At 32.0% G+C, this 24,606-nt stretch overlaps 2 protein-coding genes and 2 long non-coding RNA genes across 4 annotated transcripts; 1 reads left to right on the plus strand and 3 right to left on the minus strand.

Annotated features, from left to right (window-relative positions):
• Positions 1-8,044: 8,044 nt before the first annotated feature.
• On the minus strand, positions 8,045-9,562 carry LOC133030358 (uncharacterized). The gene is made up of 2 exons (XR_009684198.1): positions 8,781-9,562; positions 8,045-8,291 (listed from the first exon to the last, which is right to left on the minus strand). It is a non-coding gene; the product is annotated as an uncharacterized LOC133030358 (long non-coding RNA).
• Positions 9,563-10,010: 448 nt separating this feature from the next.
• On the minus strand, positions 10,011-11,571 carry LOC133030662 (uncharacterized). Its single transcript, XM_061103475.1, has 3 exons — positions 11,454-11,571; positions 10,733-11,093; positions 10,011-10,560 (listed from the first exon to the last, which is right to left on the minus strand). The coding sequence occupies exons 1-3, from the start codon at positions 11,569-11,571 to the stop codon at positions 10,011-10,013; spliced, it is 1,029 nt and encodes a 342-aa protein (XP_060959458.1).
• A 3,216-nt stretch (positions 11,572-14,787) lies between these two features.
• LOC133030359 (uncharacterized) lies at positions 14,788-16,306 on the minus strand. The gene is made up of 2 exons (XR_009684199.1): positions 15,524-16,306; positions 14,788-15,034 (listed from the first exon to the last, which is right to left on the minus strand). It is a non-coding gene; the product is annotated as an uncharacterized LOC133030359 (long non-coding RNA).
• Positions 16,307-23,665: 7,359 nt separating this feature from the next.
• Positions 23,666-24,363, plus strand: LOC115700484 (mini zinc finger protein 2). Its single transcript, XM_030628026.2, has one exon. It carries the CDS (start codon positions 23,830-23,832, stop codon positions 24,142-24,144), a length of 315 nt encoding a protein of 104 aa, XP_030483886.1. The 5' UTR covers positions 23,666-23,829; the 3' UTR covers positions 24,145-24,363.
• Positions 24,364-24,606: the final 243 nt, after the last annotated feature.

Raw genomic sequence — 24,606 nt, forward strand, 5'->3', positions numbered from 1 at the left:
TGAGGGACTTGATAGAAGCAATATATATATAATTATTTTTTTATATATAAAATGATAAATATTTTAGCTATCATCATTAATATTTAAATTAATGTTTTAGTCCTTTTCTCACTCTTAAGTTTTTTAACTTCATTTTACAAATTTACAAAAATACTATAATTTAGATTAATTTTTACAAAAATACTATCACACGATTTTTTTTCTTCAAAAATACTGTATTTTTATAAAACAACCGTGGAATACAAAACATAACAACTAAAAACAACAGTAGAACAACTAAAAAATAACCGTATAACAAAAATAAAAACTTAACACAGCACGCAGCATAAGACTTATACAATATTTTTGAAAAAAAAAAAACACAGTATTTTTGAAGAAAATTCTGCCTTACGGTAAAAAAAATTAAAAATTTCAGTATGTGGTACTAAATAATTCTTTTTTTTATACACTATAAACCCGGCCTCTTTTATTATTCTTTAATTTTTAATTTGAGATACTAAGAATAGTACTAATCTGTATATTATAGTACTATACTATTAGTTGATTAACCTAATTAATTTATTATGTACACAAAAAATAACCTTATAAGTATGCGTATAGCCTAGCTATATATATTATATAGCATTTTTCGCACTGGACTATATTAATGGATTTAACACCAGAAAGAAATGAGTAATAATAAGTTAGGTTTGTTCACATATAATGTGATGATGGGGTTTAACTAATTAATGTTACTAATAATTATGAAAGAGTAACATATATATATATATAGCTATATATATATATATATAGGTGAGAAAAAGATTATTACTTTGAAGGACAAAGGAGCCGCCACACAACAACAAAGTTATATTGGCTTTCGGCAAGGCAAGTAAAACGTGACCACAATTTGTAACGATAAGTAACATTAATTAACTAATTAATTCATTTATTAATTAATATAGCTTTTGGTTGGGGCCAATCATCTATAGCTTAATTAATTTGTTGGGGCCTATCTTCTTCATCTTTTCTATGTTCAAATTTATATTTTTATATATTAAAAGTTATTATTTAAAGAAGTTTGATTTACTAATTTTTTTTACCTTTAAGGTTAATGTTGTTAAATGTCTATATAAGTTGTTGGTTACATTTCTAAAGGGCTCAAATTATGATTTTGCCTAAAAAGGTATTAAAAAAAGGTGAATGCAATTAATTTGAAAAAACTTTCTTTGGCAATGAATTGTGGAGGCGAATTGTGTTGGCTATATATGTAGCTTGATGTTGATTGTACATAATCAAGCATCTCTAAGGCGAGCTTCACAGAGACGTAATCCTAGAATTTGAGTGAACTCTGATATCAAATCTCTAGTGTTTCTCTGTTGTGTTATGTATGTCTCTCTAAACTAACTAAAAGATCAATTTAGATTTTAGTTGTCTGTTGTGTTTTGTATTTCTCTCTCTTTATCCTGAACAAGCATAGACTGAGGTTGTGCTTATTTTTTTTGAGGGTGTGTTATTGGCTCATAAGCATTGTCACTACCCTTTGAACCATTACATCCTATTTAAACATTGAACTTACTAGGACCACTAGCATCGATGTTAAAGTACTTAATATTCTTTCATTGTAATGCCAAGTCTTCCTCCATAAAGAACGATAAAGGTGTTCTACACTTATATGCCTTCTCATGTCGCTTTGAAAACTAAGGTTGCTGTGTGAACTTGATGAATTCAATGAAAGTATTGATTGTAAAACTTCTTGTTTTTTTTCTCTTGTTATTGAACATTTCGCCATAGTTGCTTGTTATTATGTTGTACATGTTGCTTGAACAATAAGCATGAGCCCACTTTTCACACCTAATACCCTCAAGATATTCAACAGTGGATCTGTATTTCAATAACCTTGTGAAATTTCTTGTCAAACTTTGGCTTCATGAATAACTATATATGTTGCAATCTACTTGGCAACCGCATTCATCATAATGTGGTGATACCATGCACAGTAAAATGTATTCTAGGAAATGACCTCCAAAGTATGAATAATACTTTATGATACGAAACACTAAATTTTCAATGTCCTTAATTTGTTTTTTTCAACTTATTTCTCACGAAATAATTCAATGAGTGGTGATTAATTATATGTAGGATCCTGGATAGAATTCTCATCATTCACACTAGTTATTTATATTTATTTTCATATACTTTTTCTAATAAAATTTTATATAATTTGTTATGTTAATTTTTTTGTTATAATATTTAAATTAAGTATATTTTATTTTTAATTTATATATGTCCTTTTTAAGAATATAAGAAGATTTTTTTAAAAAAACAAATAATAATATAAATTAAATATATATTTTTTTAGAAAAAATTAAATATATATCTCATATAAAATAAAAATTATTAATTATATGTTTTAGCGGTGTAGATAAAACTTCCTAAATTTTAAAAAAACTTTGGCTTCATGTTGCTAAAGGGCACTACTAGTGTCTAGCATCCTCCTTAATGTCATACTGCTATTGGTGTAATTAAATAGCGAATCACATATAACTTAAGAAAATAAATTTTAGGGAATAATATCGTTAACTAATCATAGAGTGATACTTATAGAAAGTGTTGGGCACCACTAATTCTCAATAGCAATAAATGGATGGGTGCAATTCTATTTAAATTCTTAATTAAACTACTTTTTAAGTCCCAATGTAGTGATATCAATCGATATACGAATTTACATTGATTCTTATATAATTTGATTTTTTTTTAATTAGATATGTACGAAATTCTCAAGTGGCGGATGCTTAATAATTAATTAATTAGCTTTTCTTGACTAGTACTAGTATCAATTTGTTTGTTTCGAATTATCTCCAACTTTTTTATTAATGACAAATTTTATAGCGATGATTCATTTTCTAAATTTATTTAGAGAGTTGGCAAAATTATCTTTTTATGCTTAAAAATAGACCAATTAACAAAAAAACTTCCAAGTTTACCATATATTCAAATTATGTTAATTTTACGTCAAAAAAAAAATTATGTTAATCTTTACTCATTTTTCAATTATATCCCTGCCATTTGATTTGGGATGGCCATTTTACCTAAATACATTTACGAGTATGGTATTACGCGTTGAATAGAGTTTAGGATAAAATAAGGGTATGAAAATATGGATTCAATACAGGTATAGGGTAGGGTACGAATACATGTGTATAATTGCCCTATTACTCTATCCGATTATATATTTATATTTTTATGTATATTTGAATGTATTTTCACAGAATCAGAGTAGTTTTGTTCAAGGGAAATTTATTGGCCACAATATAATGATATGTCAAGATCTCATTAGGCATTATGGGAGGAAAACAAGCAAGGCCAATTGCATGATCAAGCTGGATCTTCAAAAAGGATATGATACCTTGGAATGGGAATTCATTGAGGAAATGTGGTGTGCATTCAACTTTCCAGCAAGCTTCATCAAGCTATGATCTGTGTCAGAACACCTAGATTCTCTTTGATGTTTAATGGATCCATGCATGAATTCTTTGAGGCCAAGAGAGGATTGAGACGAGGGGATCCTATGTCTCTCCTACTCTTTATGTTGGGCATGAAGTATCTGTCTAGGATTATGAAGAAAGTGGGGCTAAAGAAGGATTCCAAATACCATGAGAGATGTGGGGCAGTTGAAGCTTAATCATCTGAGCTTTGCTGATGATGTTTTGCTCTTTTACAATGGGGACTACAAATACATTTATTTTATGCTGCAGGGACTCAAGCTCTTTTCTCAAACATCAAGTTTATTTCCTAATCCTAATAAGACCTTTGTCTACTGCAATAACATTTGTGACACAGATGGGTGTTCCAATTTGTCCTAAAAAAATTTCTCCAAAGGATTGCTCAATCCTAGTGGAAAAAATCGTGGCCAAGATTAGAACTTGAAACTCTAAAAATCTATCATTTTTAGGTAAAGCGGATCTTATAAATTCAATTTTGATGGTCATTCACACCTATTGGAGTCAATTAATGGTTCTGCCTAAAAGTATTGTTAGAGACATAGAGGCTATTTTTGCATGGGTTTTTTATGGAGTACCAGCCAAAATCTGACTGGGGCTGCTGCTGTGGCATGGAGCAAAGTTTGTCAACCCAAATCAACAGGGGGTCTAGGACTCAAACAGGATTCTGATTGGAATACAGTTGCTATGTTTAAATATGTGTGGACTGTTGCTAAGAAAGAAAATAATTTATGGGTTAAATGGGTGCATTGTGTGTATATTAAAGAAGATAATTTGTGGAATTACAGTGTTAAAGAAAGTGATAGTTGGTATTTGAGAGAATTAGTTACTTTAAAGGAGAAAATGAATGAGCTGTTTGATAGTGATGATATAGGGAAAATACAAGGAGCAAGCATCAGATTGCACAAGGATATAAAAAACTTGTCCCTGCAGTAACTAAAGAGCATTGGCTTGTCATTGTGTGGAGTCGACTTAACTCTCCCAAGCACAGCTTTATTTTGTGGTTGGCTATGCTTAAGAGACTCAAGACTAAAAATAGGCTATAAAGTTCAATACTTAATTAGATACATGTTTGTTCTGCAGCAATGAAGAGCAATCGGTGGATCATCTATTTTTTGCTTGCTCCTTTTCACAGGATTGCTTAAACCAAACGAAATTGGTTTCATTGTAACATGAACTCTACCTCCTTGGTAAGTGCTGTCAAGTGGCTAGGTAAAGCAAAAATGAGCAAATTTAAGAAGTCCACTTTGGTTGCTGCACTAGCAGTCCTGGTGTACACTATCCGGTGTACTCGAAACACCAAGTTTCGGGAAAACAAAGTTGAAAATAGCAACGCAGTAATTACTCAAATTAAGAATGTAACTAAAGGTCGAATTTCATGTATATGGCCAAAAAAAAAATTTCTAACAGTGATGAAGTACGGTTTGACACAATGTAAATATTATAGCTTCTTAAAGGTCCTCTAATTTAAGAATGCTTGTAGATTGTACAAATTGAGATATGGAGTATTGAAACATCACTTGATTCATAAAAAAAAAAAAAAGATTATAAATTAATTATTCAAATTAACCCAAAATATTATGAAAAGGAAAGCTAAAAAATATTAAAAGTGATCTTATGAAATTAATTTGAAGGAATTTTCAAAAATATCATTTTTTATATTTTATTTATAATTTTACAACTTAAAGTTTTTTTTTTACAAAAATACAATTTTCTCAACAAAAAATAAGAAAACAACTAAAAATCAATCTTAGGACAACTACAAAATAAACTATAAAATAACAAAAAAAAAATAATCAAAAAATTATCTTTATGATAACTACAATACAATTATAAATAAATTATAAAATAATCAAAAGAAGTGGTTTATTATTTTTATCGAAATTGTATTTTTACAAATAAGAAAGTTTAGTGTTGACATATATTTGTATTTTTTTTTTCAAAATTTTGGTCAATTATATAAATTTTTCTTAATTTTATTTTTTAATATTAGAGTGTACTTAGTTTGTGGGGTTAAATAAAACTCTAATAATAATAATAATAATAATAATAATAATAATAATAATAATAATAATAATAATAATAATAATAATATTTCATATAAATTAAACATAATATTTGTATATTCTAATCAAGTTGGTTGGAGTAATTTTATATCTTTTCTTTTGATACAATCAAACTAATTATATATGTATATAAATATTATATATACATTCTATTTCTAGTTTCTAATCAAGTTGGTTTGATTAATTCAATGTCTTTTCTTTCGAAAATTCAATACTCATGGTATGTTATAACTTTATCATGACAGGTTTGATTTCCAATTATAATTAGTATTTATTCATTTTTCACCATATGCAATTATAAAAATATATATATCAAAAAAACAAATACCTAATAAAAGGAAAAAGGAAAAGGTGAGGTGAAACAAAAAGAAAAAAAAAATCCTTGAAGCTTAATTATTATATGCATATATATAAATGTATGAATATGTATATGTAAATGTGTATGTGTGGCTACACATTGCAGATGAGTAATAATAATTGTGGAATGATCCTTAAAAATTAGAATAGACATGTTGTGGTCCAATGTAATGAGGCATCTTACTCTATTTGAAACAAAGATTTCATCATATTCTTTTCATCACTGCAAAAGAATATATTTATTTATTTATTTATATATACGAATCTTCTTGGTCAGTTGCACGCATCAACTTATAAATATATATACACAATATTTCCTTATTTAAGCTAACACAATACCATTTGAGCTTTTTCAATTATTCATCAAAAATATTCACATTTATTTTTATTTCAACTAATATTATCTTCATATTAATGTGTGATTAAGAAGGCTTAAGATTCTTTATGAGAAAGGAAATTAAGGACCCCAACAGCCATAATCACAAACCCCTTTTGATTGGGCATCACAAAATGTGGGTTGGGTTGGTGAGAGGCAAAATGTCTTTTACCTTTCATTTTATATATATATTTATATATATCTTCTAATAACACAATCATAAAGTCTCCATCGACTCAATTTATCCCTACTATCAGTTTTTTTTTTCTTCTTCTTCTATTTTCTTTTCACATAAACACAATATTCTATCATTTCACCACCACAAAATTAATTTGAAATAATTATAATTAAGGTCTCTCGTATTAAGATATTAATAAATTAAAACCAATTAATAACATATTTTCATACTTATATGTCCATTTGGAAATATTTATTTTGCAAGTTGAAAAGATGATACTTTGATCTTTGTTATCTTCTTAAACTTCATATTAATTCTTATTCTTTTTTCTAACCCTAAAATTTCATCTTCTCTAATAGTATAGACTTTGGTCAAATTTTAATATATATATATAGATAATTCCAACCTTACAAACCCATCAACGTATTTCCCAATTTTTATTTATTTGTGAAATTAATATGGCGAACCTATTAGTTGTTTGAGCTAAATAATAGTACTATCACTGCTTACATTTATGGTCGCTAGAGAAATTATTTGAAATCGAAGTTAGTTTTTAATTTCTTTTATATTTTTGTTAACCAAAAAAAAGTAACCAAATTTTACACAAACAAAAATTCAATATAACGACAAATTAACTTCATATTTTAAATTTAAAAGTTATGAGATGACATTCTAATAAAAAAATGTAATTACAAAATTTTGATAGATTGCTAAAAAAAAAAACTAATATGGTAACTAAATGATGTCTTAAACTTATATGACTATGCTATTTTGCTAATAAGAATGATCACTTTTTATATATACTTTATAATGATTCATTAGTTTCTTTAATATAATTTCAAAAGTAAAATATATAGTAACATTCATTGGGTCGGGTTTGGGCTAACGCGGGCTAAACTTGCGCCTAAGGCCCACTCAACCCAAGGGCCTAAATATATATTTATTTTTTATATAAAATCATAATTTTAAGAACTAATTGAAATCATGTAACCAATATACGATATAATATTATTTAAAAATAATCTTTTTAATGAAAAAGTAATTATTATTTGGTATTGTTTTTATGCATCGTAAGCAACTAAAATGTTACTTTTGAAAATCTCATAAAATTGAAAGTAAAAAAATCTAAAAAGTAGAATTATATTTAAATACCCTAATGGTATTTCAAATATAGTAATTTTATTATCATTATTATTTAAAATTTATGTTTAACTCTAGACTTATATTCCTATTTATTACTTGATTAATTTAAAATATAATATAAATTCTAATTATTTACTATTAGGATTATCGAGATATTACAAAGATTTAGGTCGATCTACTATTGATCATCATTATGATATGAATTAGGTCTTTATAGTAAACGACATGTTAGATAAAGACATCTTCATTCATATCAGTCCTCAGTCCTTGTTATATATAATCTCTATTATATACAGCACATTCACTTTGATGTCATACTACATCCATAATCTGAACCAAGATTACTTGCACTGAAAAACAGGCATCAGTGAACCGTACTAGTAAATATTGATTAAAGATGTAACACCCCGATTTCCCGAGATGTCACATAGGATAGTCCGTATAAAATAATTTAATAAGATAAAGACAATCAAATACTGCTTTATTGAAAAATATCCAAGCATGAGATCTCATTGTTTAAAACAAAATACTTTTAGTACTGTAAACTTAAATAAGAACTAGTTAAGTCAAAATAATAGTTCCAAAATGTTTAGCAGTTAAAAACATTAAAAGCAAAATACTGTGCCAGCCCCCTAACATGCGGTCCACGCCTCGAGCTCTTCATTCTCACTGCTTAGCCTTACCCTTACCTGCACACAGAGTACCTGTGAGCTAACGCCCAGTAAGAAGAGCTATGTAGGACATAACCCTCCTAACTAGTTACTTGACATAATTTGCTCTTTAATATTAATCAACAGTAATTCACATTCCATAAATATAACCACAACGCATGTTGTTCTCACATGCACCAATCATGTCTCATATCGCACATTATACTCACATACGATAATCAACTATACACTCATGTTGATCAGACATGAGGTAAACTGCCCTGCCTTGTGTTATTCTCACACTTGGCATCCAACAGGGCAATTAATTACCATAAGTTGTACTCACCCATGATAATGTTATAATCTGCAAGTGTTATGCTCACACAAGCAGCAAGACCCTAATATTATTCTCATGCTAATGATGCTCACAAAATATAAGGAAATCACAACACTATCAAATTAAATAACAAACCAACCCAAGTTGTATGCATAACATACACCCTGTGTACAGATGTCCACTCTTCTTACCTCAGTTGCTAAGACCACACTTGCTACCTCGAGCACCTCAACGAATTTCCTTGTTGAGAACAAGATCCTCAGAAACGGTCAGAACGCGGTCGCCGGCGTTCTCGTCGGTTTCGTCGCCGGTAAAGTGTAACTTTGTCTCCGATGGCTCTTGAAGCGTCCTTTCGATTGGGGAAGCTCTCCACAATGCTCAGGACCTCAAAACGATCAAGAAAAGTGGTCCGAGAAGGCAGATCGGGGTTGTCTTCTTCGTTGGCGGTGTACCGCCTTTAATGGAGTCAAAATTTTGGATTTTCGTTTTGGACGTTAAAGCTTCGTTTTCTTACGTCAAAAACAATCCTTAGGGTCCCATGCACTCAAATATAACCTCCCTTGACCCAAGAACAAGCTTAAACACGTTCGAATTTGAGTCCGTAACTAAGCCGCACCTTTGAAGCTTCAAAAATGGCGAATCTCAAAACGACGACTTCCGCCCCTTATACCACGTTAAAAAGCTTCCTTAGGTCGTATATAAGTGATCCCAAACCCCCACGTTCACCCAGGTTTCACTCCGCTTGAAGAAACGAAAGTTTTCGGTACCGTATACGCCGTATACGTGCTCTCTCTCTCTCTCGTTGGTTCTCTGTTTTGGGTGAACGAAAAATAGAGTTTAAAACCTAATTTCTATCGTGTTTAAACCCAAGCAAAATATCGCATTGAACCGAAGTGGAGCGATTCCCATTCCACCAAAATAGGAGTTCGGTTTCGATTTATTCGTATACGTATCGCATATATATATATAACTGTTAATAATATTAATAATAATAATAATAATAATAATAATAATAATAATAATGATAATGATAATAATAATAATAATAATAATAATAATAATAATGATAATAATAATAATAATAATAATAATAATAATAATAATAATACGTATAATAATAATAATAATAATAATAATAATAATAATAATATACCCATATAACAATATCCACACATATGTATCTATTAGGCATTATGCACATGCCAATAAAATCAAATATTATATTATCATAAAAATAATCCCATACATATTTAAATCCATAAATATGTAAAATAAAAAAAAAAAAAAATACTCTCAACTAAATAAAATTACAAAAATACCCTTTCGGAGTTAGCGGATATTACAATTATCCCCCTCTAAAAGAAAATTTCGTCCCGAAATTTTACTCAAATAATTCTGGATATTGTTCTCGCATATCAGATTCAAGCTCCCAAGTAGCTTCCTCGGCCACCTTTGTTTCTCCATAGGACTTTCACCAGGGTAATTGTCTTATTTCTCAAAATCCTATCCTTTTGATCAAGAATCTTCACCGGACGTTCATTGTAGGACAAATCTTCCTGCAAACCCAGTGTTTCATAGCTCAAAACATGCGATGGGTCTGACACATATTTCCGGAGTTGAGATACATGAAATACATTATGCACCCCAGATAATGATGGCGGTAAAGCTATTCTATAAGCTACACTGCCCACTCTATCCAATATCTGAAATGGACCAACATATCTAGGACTTAGTTTCCCTCTCTTGCCAAATCTCTTCACCGAGAGTCCTTTTCGTGGTGTCACTCGAAGAAACACATGATCACCCACTTCGAACTCAATGTCTCTCCGCTTCAGGTCTGCATAAGATTTCTGTCTGCTCTGAGCTGTGATCATTCTAGCCCTGATCTTTTGAATAGCTTCGTTGGTGTGCTGAACTGCATCTGGCCCTAGGAGTTTGTTCTCTCCCAACTCATCCCAATGCAGTGGAGACCTGCATTTTCTCCCATACAACATCTCATAGGGTGCTACCCCGATAGTAGACTGATAGCTGTTGTTGTAAGAAAATTCAATCAAAGGCAGGTATTTGCTCCATGATCCTTGGAAATCTATCACACATGCCCTCAACATATCTTCCAAGATCTGATTTGTTCTCTCAGTCTGACCATCTGTCTCTGGATGATATGCGGTCGAACTTCAATCGAGTTCCCATTGCTCTCTCGTAAGCTTTCCCAAAAAACGAAGTGAACCGAGCATCTCGATCACAAACAATAGAATACGGTGCCCCATTTAATCTCACAATCTCATTCACATAAAGTTCAGCAAAATGGTCCATGGAGTAAGTCATGCGTACTGGTAGAAAATGGGCAGATTTTGTATACCTATCGACGACTACCCAAATGGCGTCATGTTGCTTTGTAGTCTTAGGTAATCCAGTCACAAAATCCATGGAAATCTCTTCCCACTTCCATTCAGGGAGCTTCAGTGGTTGTAACAATCCCGCTGGTCTTTGATGCTCTGCTTTAACTTGTTGACATGTTAAGCATTTGGCCACAAATTCAACTACATCCTTTTTCATACCAGGCCACCAATACAATGCTTTTAGGTCATGGTACATTTTAGTGGTCCCGGGATGAACTGAATAAGGTGTAGTATGAGCTTCTACCAATATCCCCTTCTTGAGCTCATCATTATCGGGCACATAAATTCGTCCCTTGAACCGAATTAATCCCGTGTCTGATATTTCATAATCTTTGGCGTTACTATTCAATATTTCTTGCTTTAGTTCACTGAGCTTTTGATCTGTCGTCTGCCCCTCCTTAATTCTTTCTAACAAAGTGGATTTAAGTGTGACCTTTGCAAGTTGCCCTGTAATAAATTCTATACCAGCTCGTTCCATGTCTTCCACTAATTCCCTTGATACTCCTTGTAAAGTGGAAACTAGTCCGGGACCTCTACGGCTGAGTGCATCCGCTACCACATTGGCTTTACCGGGATGGTACATTATCTCGCAGTCGTAGTCTTTGACTAGCTCCAACCATCTCCTCTCGCCTCATGTTTAACTCTCTCTCGGGTGAAAAAGTACTTTAAACTCTTATGATCGGTGTAGATTTCACATTTCACTCCATAGAGATAATGACGCCTTGCATTTTTAGTGCAAAAACTACTGCGGCTAACTCTAGGTCATGTGTCGGGTATCTCTGTTCGTATTCTTTTAATTGCCTTGAAGCGTAAGCAATTACCTTCCCTTCTTGCATTAGAACACAACCCAACCCTTGTTTAGATGCATCACAATATACCGTAAATTGTCCCTCTTCTGTTGGTAAACTGAGGATTGGTGCTGAGATAAGTCTATTCTTCAACTCTTGGAAGCTTTGCTCACACTTGTCTGACCAGGAAAATTTTAGATTCTTCCTAGTTAATTCTGTTAAGGGTGTGGCTATCTTTGAGAACCCCTCAACAAACCTTCTATAATAGCCTGCTAAACCCAAAAAGCTTCGAACCTCTGAGGCGGTCTTTGGTCTAGGCCATTCTTTCACCGCAAAGAACCTTGGCAGGATCTACTTTTATTCCCCCGTTAGTGACAATGTGGCCCAAAAATGCAACCTCGGACAACCAGAACTCACATTTTTTGTACTTGGCATACAATTGATGTTCTCTTAGTCGCTGCAAGGTCAAGCGTAAGTGCTCCTCATGTTCCTCCTCTGTCTTAGAATAAATCAATATATCATCTATGAATACAATGACAAACTGATCCAGATATTCCTTGAAGACTCGGTTCATGAGGTCCATAAAAGCCGCCGGGGCATTTGTAAGTCCAAATGACATCACCATGAACTCATAATGCCCGTATCTCGTTACGAAGGCCAGTCTTCGGTATATCTTCATTTTTGATTCTTAGCCGATGATACCCCGAACGAAGATCAATCTTAGAAAACACCTTTTTCCCTTGAAGCCGGTCAAACAAGTCGTCAATCCTCGGCGGTACCGATTCTTTATAGTCACCTTGTTCAATTCTCGGTAATCTATGCACATTCTCATAGTACCGTCTTTCTTTTTAACAAATAGAACTGGTGCGCCCCACGGAGAGTAGCTAGGTCTGATAAACCCTAACTTAAGCAATTCTTCCAACTGTATTTTGAGTTCTTTCAATTCCGATGGTGCCATCCTATATGGTGCGCGGGAAACTGGTGCTGTTCCGGGCACTAATTCTATCACAAATTCGATTTCTCCGTGTGGTGGTAACCCGGGTAACTCCTTCCGGAAATACATCAAGAAACTCAGCAACTACCCGTGTTTCCTCCGGCTTTCTTTCAATTTTCTTGGTGTCATCAACCACATTAACTAGATACCCTAAGCACCCACGCTGCAATAGTTGCCCAGCCTTCATTGCCGAAATAATAGGAGTGCGGGGTTTCTTTCCTACCCCCGAACTCGAAAGTCTCTCCATCTTCTGGTGTGAAAACAACTTTCTTTTGCTTGCAGTCAATTGATGCTCCATATTTGGTAAGAAAATCCATGCCCAAGATTACATCAAAATCAAATAAATCTAATACAATCAGGTCTACAAATAATTCTCTACCATCTATCCCGACAGTATACCCCTAAGCCAACTTCAGAGATTACAACCTCCCCGCATGGTAACATGGTCCCAAACCCCACGGTAAATAATTCACTCGGTGCATTTATATGATTTACAATTGTGCTAGCAATAAAGGAATGAGTTGCACCGTAATCAAACAAAACTTTACAAGTGGTGTTGGCCATAGGAATCCGACCCGATACAACCGAAGGACCGGCCTCGGCTTCGCTTGAGTGATGGCAAAAACTCGGCCGGAACATACTTGTCATCTTTCTTGGGTTCCCGCTCTCGTTCCCGCCCGTCCCCACGGTGGGCAATTGCGTTTGATGTGTCCTTCTTTTCCACATTTGTAGCATGATTTTGCGCGACCCTCACCGAGATGACGTTTGGTACATTTAGGGCATTACGGAATGGTTCGCCCACCGCCGCCATTAAATCGTTGGTCGTTATCACTTTTGTACCTCTTGTCTTGACTTGGCCGCCCTGACCGGTCCCGTCCCCGTTTCTTGTGGTCATTAGAATTGGCTCCACCTTTCTTAGATTCTCTCTGGCGCATTTTCCTTCCAAATTTTGTTTTCACTCCGCTCGCCCGTAAGAGCCATTTCGACAACTTGAGCATAGCCGAATTGACCCCTTGACACAATTTCCACATCTCGAGCAACCATTGGTTTCGGGCCTTCCACAAATCGATGTGCTCGCACTCTATCGCAGAGTACCGGATCCGGAGCAAATTTCGCCAATCTATCAAATTTTTGTGCATACTCGATCACAAGAAGACTCCCTTGGACTAACCCAAAGAATTCATCGACCTTCTTCGCTAGAACCGCTATTTGAGTTATAATACTTCTCATTAAAGACCCTTTTGAAATCGTTCCAGTTCATGGTATCTACATCCTTTGTTTGTTCCACCACCTCCCACCAGATACGAGCATCTTTCCTCAGCATGTAAGATGCACACTTCACTCGGTCATTCCCATCCACCCTTAGCATCTGCAAAATGCTTTCTATGCGACTTATCCACTCCTCAGCCACTACCGGGTCTATGCCTCCCTCAAACTCAGGTGGGTGTTGTTTTCGAAATCTCTCTCGCTAACAACTCATGTCTAGCCTCTCCGTAGCAGGATATACCACCGCACTTGGTGGGTCTCTATTTTCCGCATCTTGCCCGATTTGACCGGCGGCTCGGTTGACGTCTCGCCCGACGAAGTTCTTCGTCCTGCCTATGAATGATTCCTTCCAGTGCGGCAATGCGCTCTTCCCATCCCTGTGGTGCTTGAGGTGGTTCATTGATCCCTCCATCATCTCGGCCTTGGCCTTGCCCTCGACCTCGACCTCGACCTCGACCCACTCTAACTGACCTTCTAGGAGGCATTTCTAAACTCCTGAACCACACAAACCAATACACATCAAGATCATTTTGATCATCAATTTTACATGAAAATAATGTTACCCTCTCGCATGCAGAAATTTAAGGCAACTTAATTATAAGTAATAACCACTTACAGTACAGTGAGTCGAGCTCGTCTCATGGCGGTGAACTTTACATGTTAGGGCTAACCACATTCTTTAGGACCGTATTGCTCTGATACCATATTGTAACACCCCGATTTCCCGAGATGTCACATAGGATAGTCCGTATAAAATAATTTAATAAGATAAAGACAATCAAATACTGCTTTATTGAAAAATATCCAAGCATGAGATCTCATTGTTTAAAACAAAATACTTTTAGTACTGTAAACTTAAATAAGAACTAGTTAAGTCAAAATAATAGTTCCAAAATGTTTAGCAGTTAAAAACATTAAAAGCAAAATACTGTGCCAGCCCCCTAACATGCGGTCCACGCCTCGAGCTCTTCATTCTCACTGCTTAGCCTTACCCTTACCTGCACACAGAGTACCCGTGAGCTAACGCCCAGTAAGAAGAGCTATGTAGGACATAACCCTCCTAACTAGTTACTTGACATAATTTGCTCTTTAATATTAATCAACAGTAATTCACATTCCATAAATATAACCACAACGCATGTTGTTCTCACATGCACCAATCATGTCTCATATCGCACATTATACTCACATACGATAATCAACTATACACTCATGTTGATCAGACATGAGGTAAACTGCCCTGCCTTGTGTTATTCTCACACTTGGCATCCAACAGGGCAATTAATTACCATAAGTTGTACTCACCCATGATAATGTTATAATCTGCAAGTGTTATGCTCACACAAGCAGCAAGACCCTAATATTATTCTCATGCTAATGATGCTCACAAAATATAAGGAAATCACAACACTATCAAATTAAATAACAAACCAACCCAAGTTGTATGCATAACATACACCCTGTGTACAGATGTCCACTCTTCTTACCTCAGTTGCTAAGACCACACTTGCTACCTCGAGCACCTCAACGAATTTCCTTGTTGAGAACAAGATCCTCAGAAACGGTCAGAACGCGGTCGCCGGCGTTCTCGTCGGTTTCGTCGCCGGTAAAGTGTAACTTTGTCTCCGATGGCTCTTGAAGCGTCCTTTCGATTGGGGAAGCTCTCCACAATGCTCAGGACCTCAAAACAATCAAGAAAAGTGGTCCGAGAAGGCAGATCGGGGTTGTCTTCTTCGTTGGCGGTGTACCGCCTTTAATGGAGTCAAAATTTTGGATTTTCGTTTTGGACGTTAAAGCTTCGTTTTCTTACGTCAAAAACAATCCTTAGGGTCCCATGCACTCAAATATAACCTCCCTTGACCCAAGAACAAGCTTAAACACGTTCGAATTTGAGTCCGTAACTAAGCCGCACCTTTGAAGCTTCAAAAATGGCGAATCTCAAAACGACGACTTCCGCCCCTTATACCACGTTAAAAAGCTTCCTTAGGTCGTATATAAGTGATCCCAAACCCCCACGTTCACCCAGGTTTCACTCCGCTTGAAGAAACGAAAGTTTTCGGTACCGTATACGCCGTATACGTGCTCTCTCTCTCTCTCGTTGGTTCTCTGTTTTGGGTGAACGAAAAATAGAGTTTAAAACCTAATTTCTATCGTGTTTAAACCCAAGCAAAATATCGCATTGAACCGAAGTGGAGCGATTCCCATTCCACCAAAATAGGAGTTCGGTTTCGATTTATTCGTATACGTATCGCATATATATATATATAACTGTTAATAATATTAATAATAATAATAATAATAATAATAATAATAATGATAATGATAATAATAATAATAATAATAATAATAATAATAATAATAATAATGATAATAATAATAATAATAATAATAATAATACGTATAATAATAATAATAATAATAATAATAATAATAATATACCCATATAACAATATCCACACATATGTATCTATTAGGCATTATGCACATGCCAATAAAATCAAATATTATATTATCATAAAAATAATCCCATACATATTTAAATCCATAAATATGTAAAATAAAAAAAAAAAAAAATACTCTCAACTAAATAAAATTACAAAAATACCCTTTCGGAGTTAGCGGATATTACAAAAGATTCCATACTTTAATATGATGCTGACTGTTTTACTCATAGCTAAGTGATCTTAATTCTTTGTACAGCTACTGTGACAGTCAGTAGTCCCGTGATCCGTAAGGGGGAAACACTGGGTAAGCTGTGCAATCCCACACCGCCTGGGAAAGGTCAAGTGGGATGATTCTGAGACTGTGTAGGTATGGGACTACACAGTTGAAGAGGGCTTAAATGGATTGATTGGTACTACCTATCTAACAAGGTGCATCTTGTTTTTCGGTAGCCCATCTCGAAAGAACTCCACAGTTAAGCGTGCTTGACCTGGGGTAATTTAAGGATGGGTGACCTCCTGGGAAGTTTTCCCAGGAAGCATGCGAGTGAGGACAAAGTACACTGGAAACACTCGTGTTGATCTGTAGGGTCAGTCATCAGTCCATGAAACAACCAGAGTGACGTATTCGTGTATAAGAGCCATTCATTCCGTGGGTGTAAGGACCCAATGGAGGCTTGAAGCGGGGACGTTACAGCTACAAGTCACAGTCTCATATATAAATAATTTTTTTTCGATATTTATATATAAATTTTAATAATTTAACTTTCATACATATATCAAAATATTCAACTCTTTATTAATAATTAAAAATTTTTTTATAAGCTTTTTCAGGGGCATAAGAGACTCCGTCCAGCCCTTGGGCACGATAGATTCAACACTCACCATGGGAGAAAAATCCTGACAAGTTACCATCGTGAAAACCTTCGTACTAGTGGATTGCTCGATTGCTTTCAATGTCGTTCTAAGAAAATTAAGTAAGTTTTACGAGCGAATTCGGCAAACTATGCTGGCAAATTTAAAGTTTTACCAGTGAACATTTATAGTATCAAAAATCAAACTTTTACCAGTACATTTACGTGCTGGAAAAAGTTATTTTCGCCAGCATTTTTTATTTTGTGCCGACAAAAGTTTTAATACCAAGGTTGATTTGCCAATCCCTGCCAACACATCAGAAGTAAATTTCATTTTGCCAGCACAAAAAAGTGCTGGCAAAAGTGACATTTCTTGTAATGATTATGAGTGTTTTTGACATTAATGTAACAAGTCGCATGCATGACTCAAATTAAAAGTTTATTACAAATAGTGTTGAGATTAAAATCTTATTGTGGGTACATATGTATAATGTATATACTATTATAAAGTGTGATATAAAATTAAGTGACCAATTATGTTATGTATATCAAAAGAGCATTAAATTGTCATTAAAATAATGTGCACATACTATAAGTTAATTTATAATTTGTTGAGGAACCAAGTTATAAATATCCAAAACTCATTATATAATGAGCTTATAAATAAGTAGTGGTCCTCAAGAAACACTCTAGGGTTTTTGTATTCTCTCTTTCCCCATCAGATAAAATACTTTAGAAAGATCATATATTCTTGGAAGATCATAACTTTCTATGCAATCTCCAACAATAGCTTCAAGTTAGTACTTCCGCTCATCTCTTATCTTATTCTTCTTTAATTTAACAAATGTTCTACAGATTTATGATTTAAGATTTTGTATATTAAAGCACTTTTAGGACTATGTTTAGATTTGTAATATATATTTCTTAAGTGTTTTATAAATCTTAACAAATAGAACAATTTTAAGAATCTATATTTTTATTATTGTAAAAAAAAAATGTAATTTTTATTAATTTTATCCAAAATTCTATTGGGTACACTTTTTCTTCACCATTTTCTTCCTTATATTGATTTCTCATATCTTCCTCTTTTTAACTTCTCTTTTTCATTTTTGAATGGCAAGAACTCGCGAGAGAACATAACAATACATTAAGGTTGATTTTAGTTTAACATTTTTTTTACCTTAATTCTAAAACTTTTTCTTCTTAATCCTGAAATACGATGATGGTCCAATTTCTAATCTAATCCAAACCCTATCCCTAAAGAAATTTTGAACAATGTAAAGCTCAAGATATTACTATATAATATCAAAATTAGTTGCTTTCTTTTGAATGAAGGCTCTACATATTGCATTAATCCTCTTGAAAACTCTTTTTTGAAGCACTGCTATTTGGGCCTAATAAGCATATCACGAACAAATAAGTGTCACCCCAAAATCTTAGCAAAAAGCTTGAAACCTCGTATCATCATATAAATCGACTTAAAATCTCCATAAAATAAAGAAAATAACATCATTAGGAAAATATAAGTGAGTGTTATATACAAAGATTTATTACATCTCTCATGAAAATGAAAGTCTTTACCTTTACTTATTTTCTTCAAAATTCGAGATATATATATATTTATATAAATATATATTCCATCCTAAGCACAAAAAAAAATAAAATAAATAAACCTCATTCAATAACAAATTTAATTACAACACATCAATATTTACTTACATTTCCTTATAATATATATATATATATATATATATATATATATACTTGCATTTCTATTTTTCATTTTGTTATTTACATAGATTTACAAACTTCTTCTTTGATATACTAATTAAGCTATGGGACCTAACTATGGATGTCGATAGAAAGAAAAGAAAGGCAAGATATAATCATTAATAATAATATTAATTATGAGAGAAAAAAAAATAAAGATTGACATAGATTTATTTGTAGTCTTATCAATTATAAGATCAATGGAAGAGAAATTAAATTTGACAAAAATATGGTGATTAATATTAAAGCGATAAAGTCTTTTAATATTAATTCTTTTCTAATTGATTAAAATAAAATAAACCTATCAAATCAAACCAATCTTATAATAATAAAAGTTATCTTCTAGTGATAATTTTTGTTATATAACTAATTTCAATTTTTGTAATTAATACTTTTAGTGTCAAATTTTTAGTAATAACAAAGACTTCATAATATTTTTCAGTCACAACTTTAGTCGATTGTATAGCATGTGTGATTAATTTGTAAACTATTTTAAAATAAACTTATTTATTTACTTTAGTGTCACTAATTATTATAGTTTATTAATTTTTATATAAGGGGAGTTCTATTTGCGCCCCATGATAAGTATATCTCATTATTAAACAAAATAAACTTAAATAATTTTTAAAAATTACTCTTAATAATTTTTAAATTTTTTTCTTCACATTATTTTATGTTAATTTCAATACTTATTTTGATTTTATTTTCATATTTTTTTCTAAATCATGTATATAATTTTTTATTATTTTCTAATAAAATTTCATATAATTTTTTTATCATAATATTTAAAATATAATTAATTTTTATTTGATAGGTATATTTTTTAAGAATATGAATTTGAAGAAAAAAGTTGATCTAGGTAGTACCAATTAATCTCTTTAAGCCCTCTTTAACTGTATTGTCCCATACCTACACAGTCTTAGAATCATTCCACTTGACATTATCCAGGCAGTGTGGGATTGTACAACATACCCAATGTTTTTCCTTACGGATTACAGGACTACTGACTGTCACAGTTTATGTACTAAACTATGCATGCTCCCCAAATTTTGATATCTACCAAATCATAACTCTCGAACTTTTACATAAATAAATCATGCCCCTTGAACTTTGATCCATGTTAGACTTTTTTTTTACTAAAATTGGATAAAAGTCCTTAAATCCAATAATCTCAATAGTTCAGGATCATTTTTCACGACCTTAAAAAGTTCAAGGGACATGATTTGATACATGTCAAAATTTAAAGGGTAAAAATCTTAATTAGCCTTAAATCAATGATTAAAATTGATGACATGTAGTCATGTATTGAGTTTGATTTAAGGGCGTGTTGAAGCATTGCTTATTACAAATGATTGGCTCACACTCATTTTATACACTCAACTCAATGATATGTTGTACAATAATCAATATCCATATATACACATCAAAATAATAAAATGGGGTCTCACTTTATTAATTAATTTTTACAACTAAAACAGTGACAAAGTATAATATTCATTTAAATATGAAAAATGGTTAGGGGTATTTTATGGTATTATGTGATATATTATTATTGATGCAAATTAATATCGAGTACTTACACATATTTTGATTTAATAAATAATATAAGAAACTACTAATCACTCATATAACACGCAATATCAACAGGGCCGACCCTGAAAAATATATAGGCCCGAGACGAATTAAATTTTTCCTAAGGAAACTTCCAGGAGGTCACCCATCCTAAAATTACCCTAGGTCATGACTGTGGAGTTCTTTCGTGATGGGCTACCAGGAAAACAAGATATACCTTGTTAATATGGTAGTACCAATCAATCCATTTAAGCTTTCTTCAATTGTGTAGTCCCATACCTTAGAATCATCACACTTGACCTTGCCCAGGCGATGTGGGATTGCACAACTTACCCGGTATTTCCCCTTACGGATCACGGGACTACTGACAACTGTCATAAAACCCATGACCTTGGACATTATGCCATCCCTCAACTAACTAAGCTATGAATATTTGTTGCTTATAATACACTTAAATTTTACTTAAATAAAAGCCTAATAATTTTTTTTTATTTTTTATTTTGGGCCCCCAGAAAGTGTGGGCCCTAGGCACGGGCCTAGCCTGCCTATGCCTAGGATCGGCCCTGTATATATCAATATGATACCATAAGATGCCTAGTAATAGCATATTTAAGAGAATTGTTAAAAGGTATATCCATAGTATCTAGCACTATAATGAACTGTCGCCATGTAATTAATTAACAATTTTATATAATATTTATTAAAATAAAATAAATGAAATCTAATATTAAGTTACACTAATAGCAATATTACACCTTACAAGGTAAAATTTTATCATTACGATCAATTGTCTTTAATTATATGAGTTCCTAATTAATTTAAATTCAACTATTAAATTACATATAGCTGAGAATGTTTTGGTGGAAATAATAAATTTTTATTCATAAAATTTAACTTTAGGAGAACAAATGTACACAATATTTTGAAATACAAAATACCATAAAAAATTATCAAAAAAATAGAGAAAATCAAATAAATAAGTCAATTAAATTTTACTAAAATAGTTTCGTTAGCACCTGAAGTATTAGATGAGACTCTAAAGACAGTTTTTATTTTATAGTATTTGAATGAAATTAATTTTGTTGTTGTTAGTCTATATTTTTGTTTATTAATATTTGTATAGCAGGGGAAATGTAACTTTTGTTGTGGCCATTAAAGAAATTTCTCTCATATATATTAAATTAAGTGGCCAAGTCAAGTAAACCCCAATATATCACATATTTATCTGTATAGTTTGTAAGTATATGCTTTGTGATCGATTTGTTTATCATTTTCTATATTCTTGTCTGTAATCCAATATATATATATATATATATATATGTACTTACACAGTCACAGCCACCCATATATTGCAGTACATGTCCTACACAATATATATATATATATATATATATATATATAAATCGCATACAAAATGTTGAAGTACTATTAATGACCAATTAGGAAGAAGAAAAAGCTAATAGGGACCATTTTATTATTCTACTCATATCACACACCTATATCCCTTTTTGTTTCTCTTCATCTAATCAAGTAAAATACAACATTATCAGCTCATATTAATTTCTCAAAAATAAGTACGCACTAATATATAATCTTAATATTATTAATAAATATATATATATACACGATCATGATCATATATATATATTGCACAAATAATTAAAAGTAGATTAATTTAATTTATATAAAAGTATATATGAATTGATAGTAGTGTAACATATATATATATATATGATGATCACGGGGTTGGAAAGTCCAAAGTAGAAGTAGCAATCAGTTAATAAATATATTAGATAGAAATGGAAAGGTTTTGAGTGCATGCAATCAGATTAAGTATGTTCTCTTATTATGTAATATTTATAATAATAATAATAATAAAGAAGAAGAAGAAGAAGAGAAGTGAGTAAGTGGTATAGAATCTTATGGTGATCATGGGGGTTGGCAAGCTTAGCTATCGAATTTTCTGTATTTAGGTCAATAAACTAGACAATTGTTGTTGACATCGTATCACTGCACCCCACAAAACCTACCTTTACTATCAACTTATTATTATTAATTAATTAAATAAATATATACATATATCTATAGCTAGCTTAGCTGGTTTTACAATATTCTATATTAAATCAATCACTTTGAAAGTAGAAACATCTTTTTTCTTTATGAGAAATGCAAATGAATACTTTAAGTTGTCTAACATCATATTAATATGTTGTACATGTAACTATTATTAGCTTGTTACATATAATAATACGCTACTTTTTGTGATGTTTAACACCTTAATTAAGGAACATTTTCTTTACAAAAAATGCTAATTAAGGAGTGCCTTATATTATTATTGGGTGTATTTTAATATCGTGTTCTAGATATTTTGATTTAATAAATATTATAAGAAATTACTAATAACGAATTATATCGATTGGTGTTGTGCGAGTATTGCTATAAGGTACTAGCAGTAGTGTCTAACACTATTTAAAGATGATGTCTTAATCCTATAGTTGGTTATTAAATAAATTGTTTTAGATTTAATATTTAATTTTATATTACAGTTGTAACATTGGAGGCTAATGTTTTTGCCTAATAGAATATCATTAATATTGTTTTCTAAATTTAATCTGAACTCAAGTCCCTTATTTAGAGATTTTGCCTTATTTGAAAGAAGAATCGTCTTTTATCTACTAAAACAATATATATAAATAAAAATAATGAGTTTGTGGGGTAGTTGGACGGTCAATTCATAAAGAATATTTCCGAGTTAAATGGTAGTAAATTCTAAAGTAATTAATCAAATTTTTACCCTTTTACTAATAATAATAATAATATCAATAATAATACAGTAAAAGGTTGGTCATTCGTAGACTGTGCCCTTTTCCCCTTCTTTGGTCCAATTATATAACTATTAATTAATTAGTCTCTCTTTTTTTAAAAAAATAAAAAATAAAATAAATTAATTAATTCATTACATGCTATAAATATAGATCTAGGGTTAGGGCTAAGTACTAGCTAGCTTGAGTACCATAAACCACCAAAACCAATTAATCTCTTCTCATTTCTCTTTCTCTCTTAGATACATAGATATAATAGAACTATATATATCTATATATATATATATATATATATATTAGATAAATTAAATTGATTATAATCGTGGTGGTGGTGATGAGGAAGAGGCAAGTTGTGGTGAGAAGAGAAGAAGTTTCTAGAAGCATGGGAGTGGTGATGAGCGTGAGATATGGAGAGTGTCAGAAGAATCATGCGGCGGGTGTAGGAGGTTACGCTGTGGACGGCTGCAGAGAATTCATGGCCAGTGGTGTTGAAGGTACCACAGCTGCACTAACGTGCGCCGCATGTGGTTGTCACAGGAATTTTCATAGAAGGGAACCTGATCAAACCCCTTCTACTACTACTTCTCATCATCACCATGAGGTAGTTTGTGATTCTTCTTCTTCTCCTTCTTCATCCAATGGTCTATGATCTTCATCATTTTCATATGTAATAATATTAATTAAACCTATATATATAAATATTATATATGTGTGTAAGTGTAAGTGTATAAGTGTTGTGTTCATGATGATGATGATGTTGAAGATGAAGATGAAGAGTTTTCATTATTATTTTTTATGGGGTTTTGTTTTTGATTATTAATGTTCTGTTGGAATTTCAATTAATTAGTGGATTAATTAATTTTATATATATATATATTGTTTATCTATATTGAAATGAAATTAATAGAGGAAAAAAGAGTGCAAGTTTTTGTTTTTTTGATTTTATAATTTTGTGTTGATATTAATTTATTGATGCTAATTATATTATTATGTTTGCTGTGATATTTCACAGTGTTAGATGTTATATAGATATGTGGTTTTGAGTGTTTGATTAATTTTTCTTGGGTTTGATAGGTTTATTCTGAATTGGGAAATATATTAATTATATGAT

This window comes from Cannabis sativa, chromosome 8 (genome assembly GCF_029168945.1).
Source record: "Cannabis sativa cultivar Pink pepper isolate KNU-18-1 chromosome 8, ASM2916894v1, whole genome shotgun sequence".
NCBI lineage: Eukaryota > Viridiplantae > Streptophyta > Magnoliopsida > Rosales > Cannabaceae > Cannabis > Cannabis sativa.

What these genes read in the sequence shown, in the direction of transcription:
- LOC133030662 (XM_061103475.1), bottom strand. Translation starts at nt 11,571, where the DNA reads ATGTACCATCCCGGTAAAGCCAATGTGGTAGCGGATGCACTCAGCCGT. An exon ending in GGAAGACATGGAACGAGCTG is followed by an intron (nt 11,094 to 11,453) that starts GTATAGAATTTA and finishes CATGTCAACAAG; the next exon opens with TTAAAGCAGAGCATCAAAGA. An exon ending in ATATCATCCAGAGACAGATG is followed by an intron (nt 10,561 to 10,732) that starts GTCAGACTGAGA and finishes GAGAAAATGCAG; the next exon opens with GTCTCCACTGCATTGGGATG.
- LOC115700484 (XM_030628026.2), top strand. Translation starts at nt 23,830, where the DNA reads ATGAGGAAGAGGCAAGTTGTGGTGAGAAGAGAAGAAGTTTCTAGAAGC.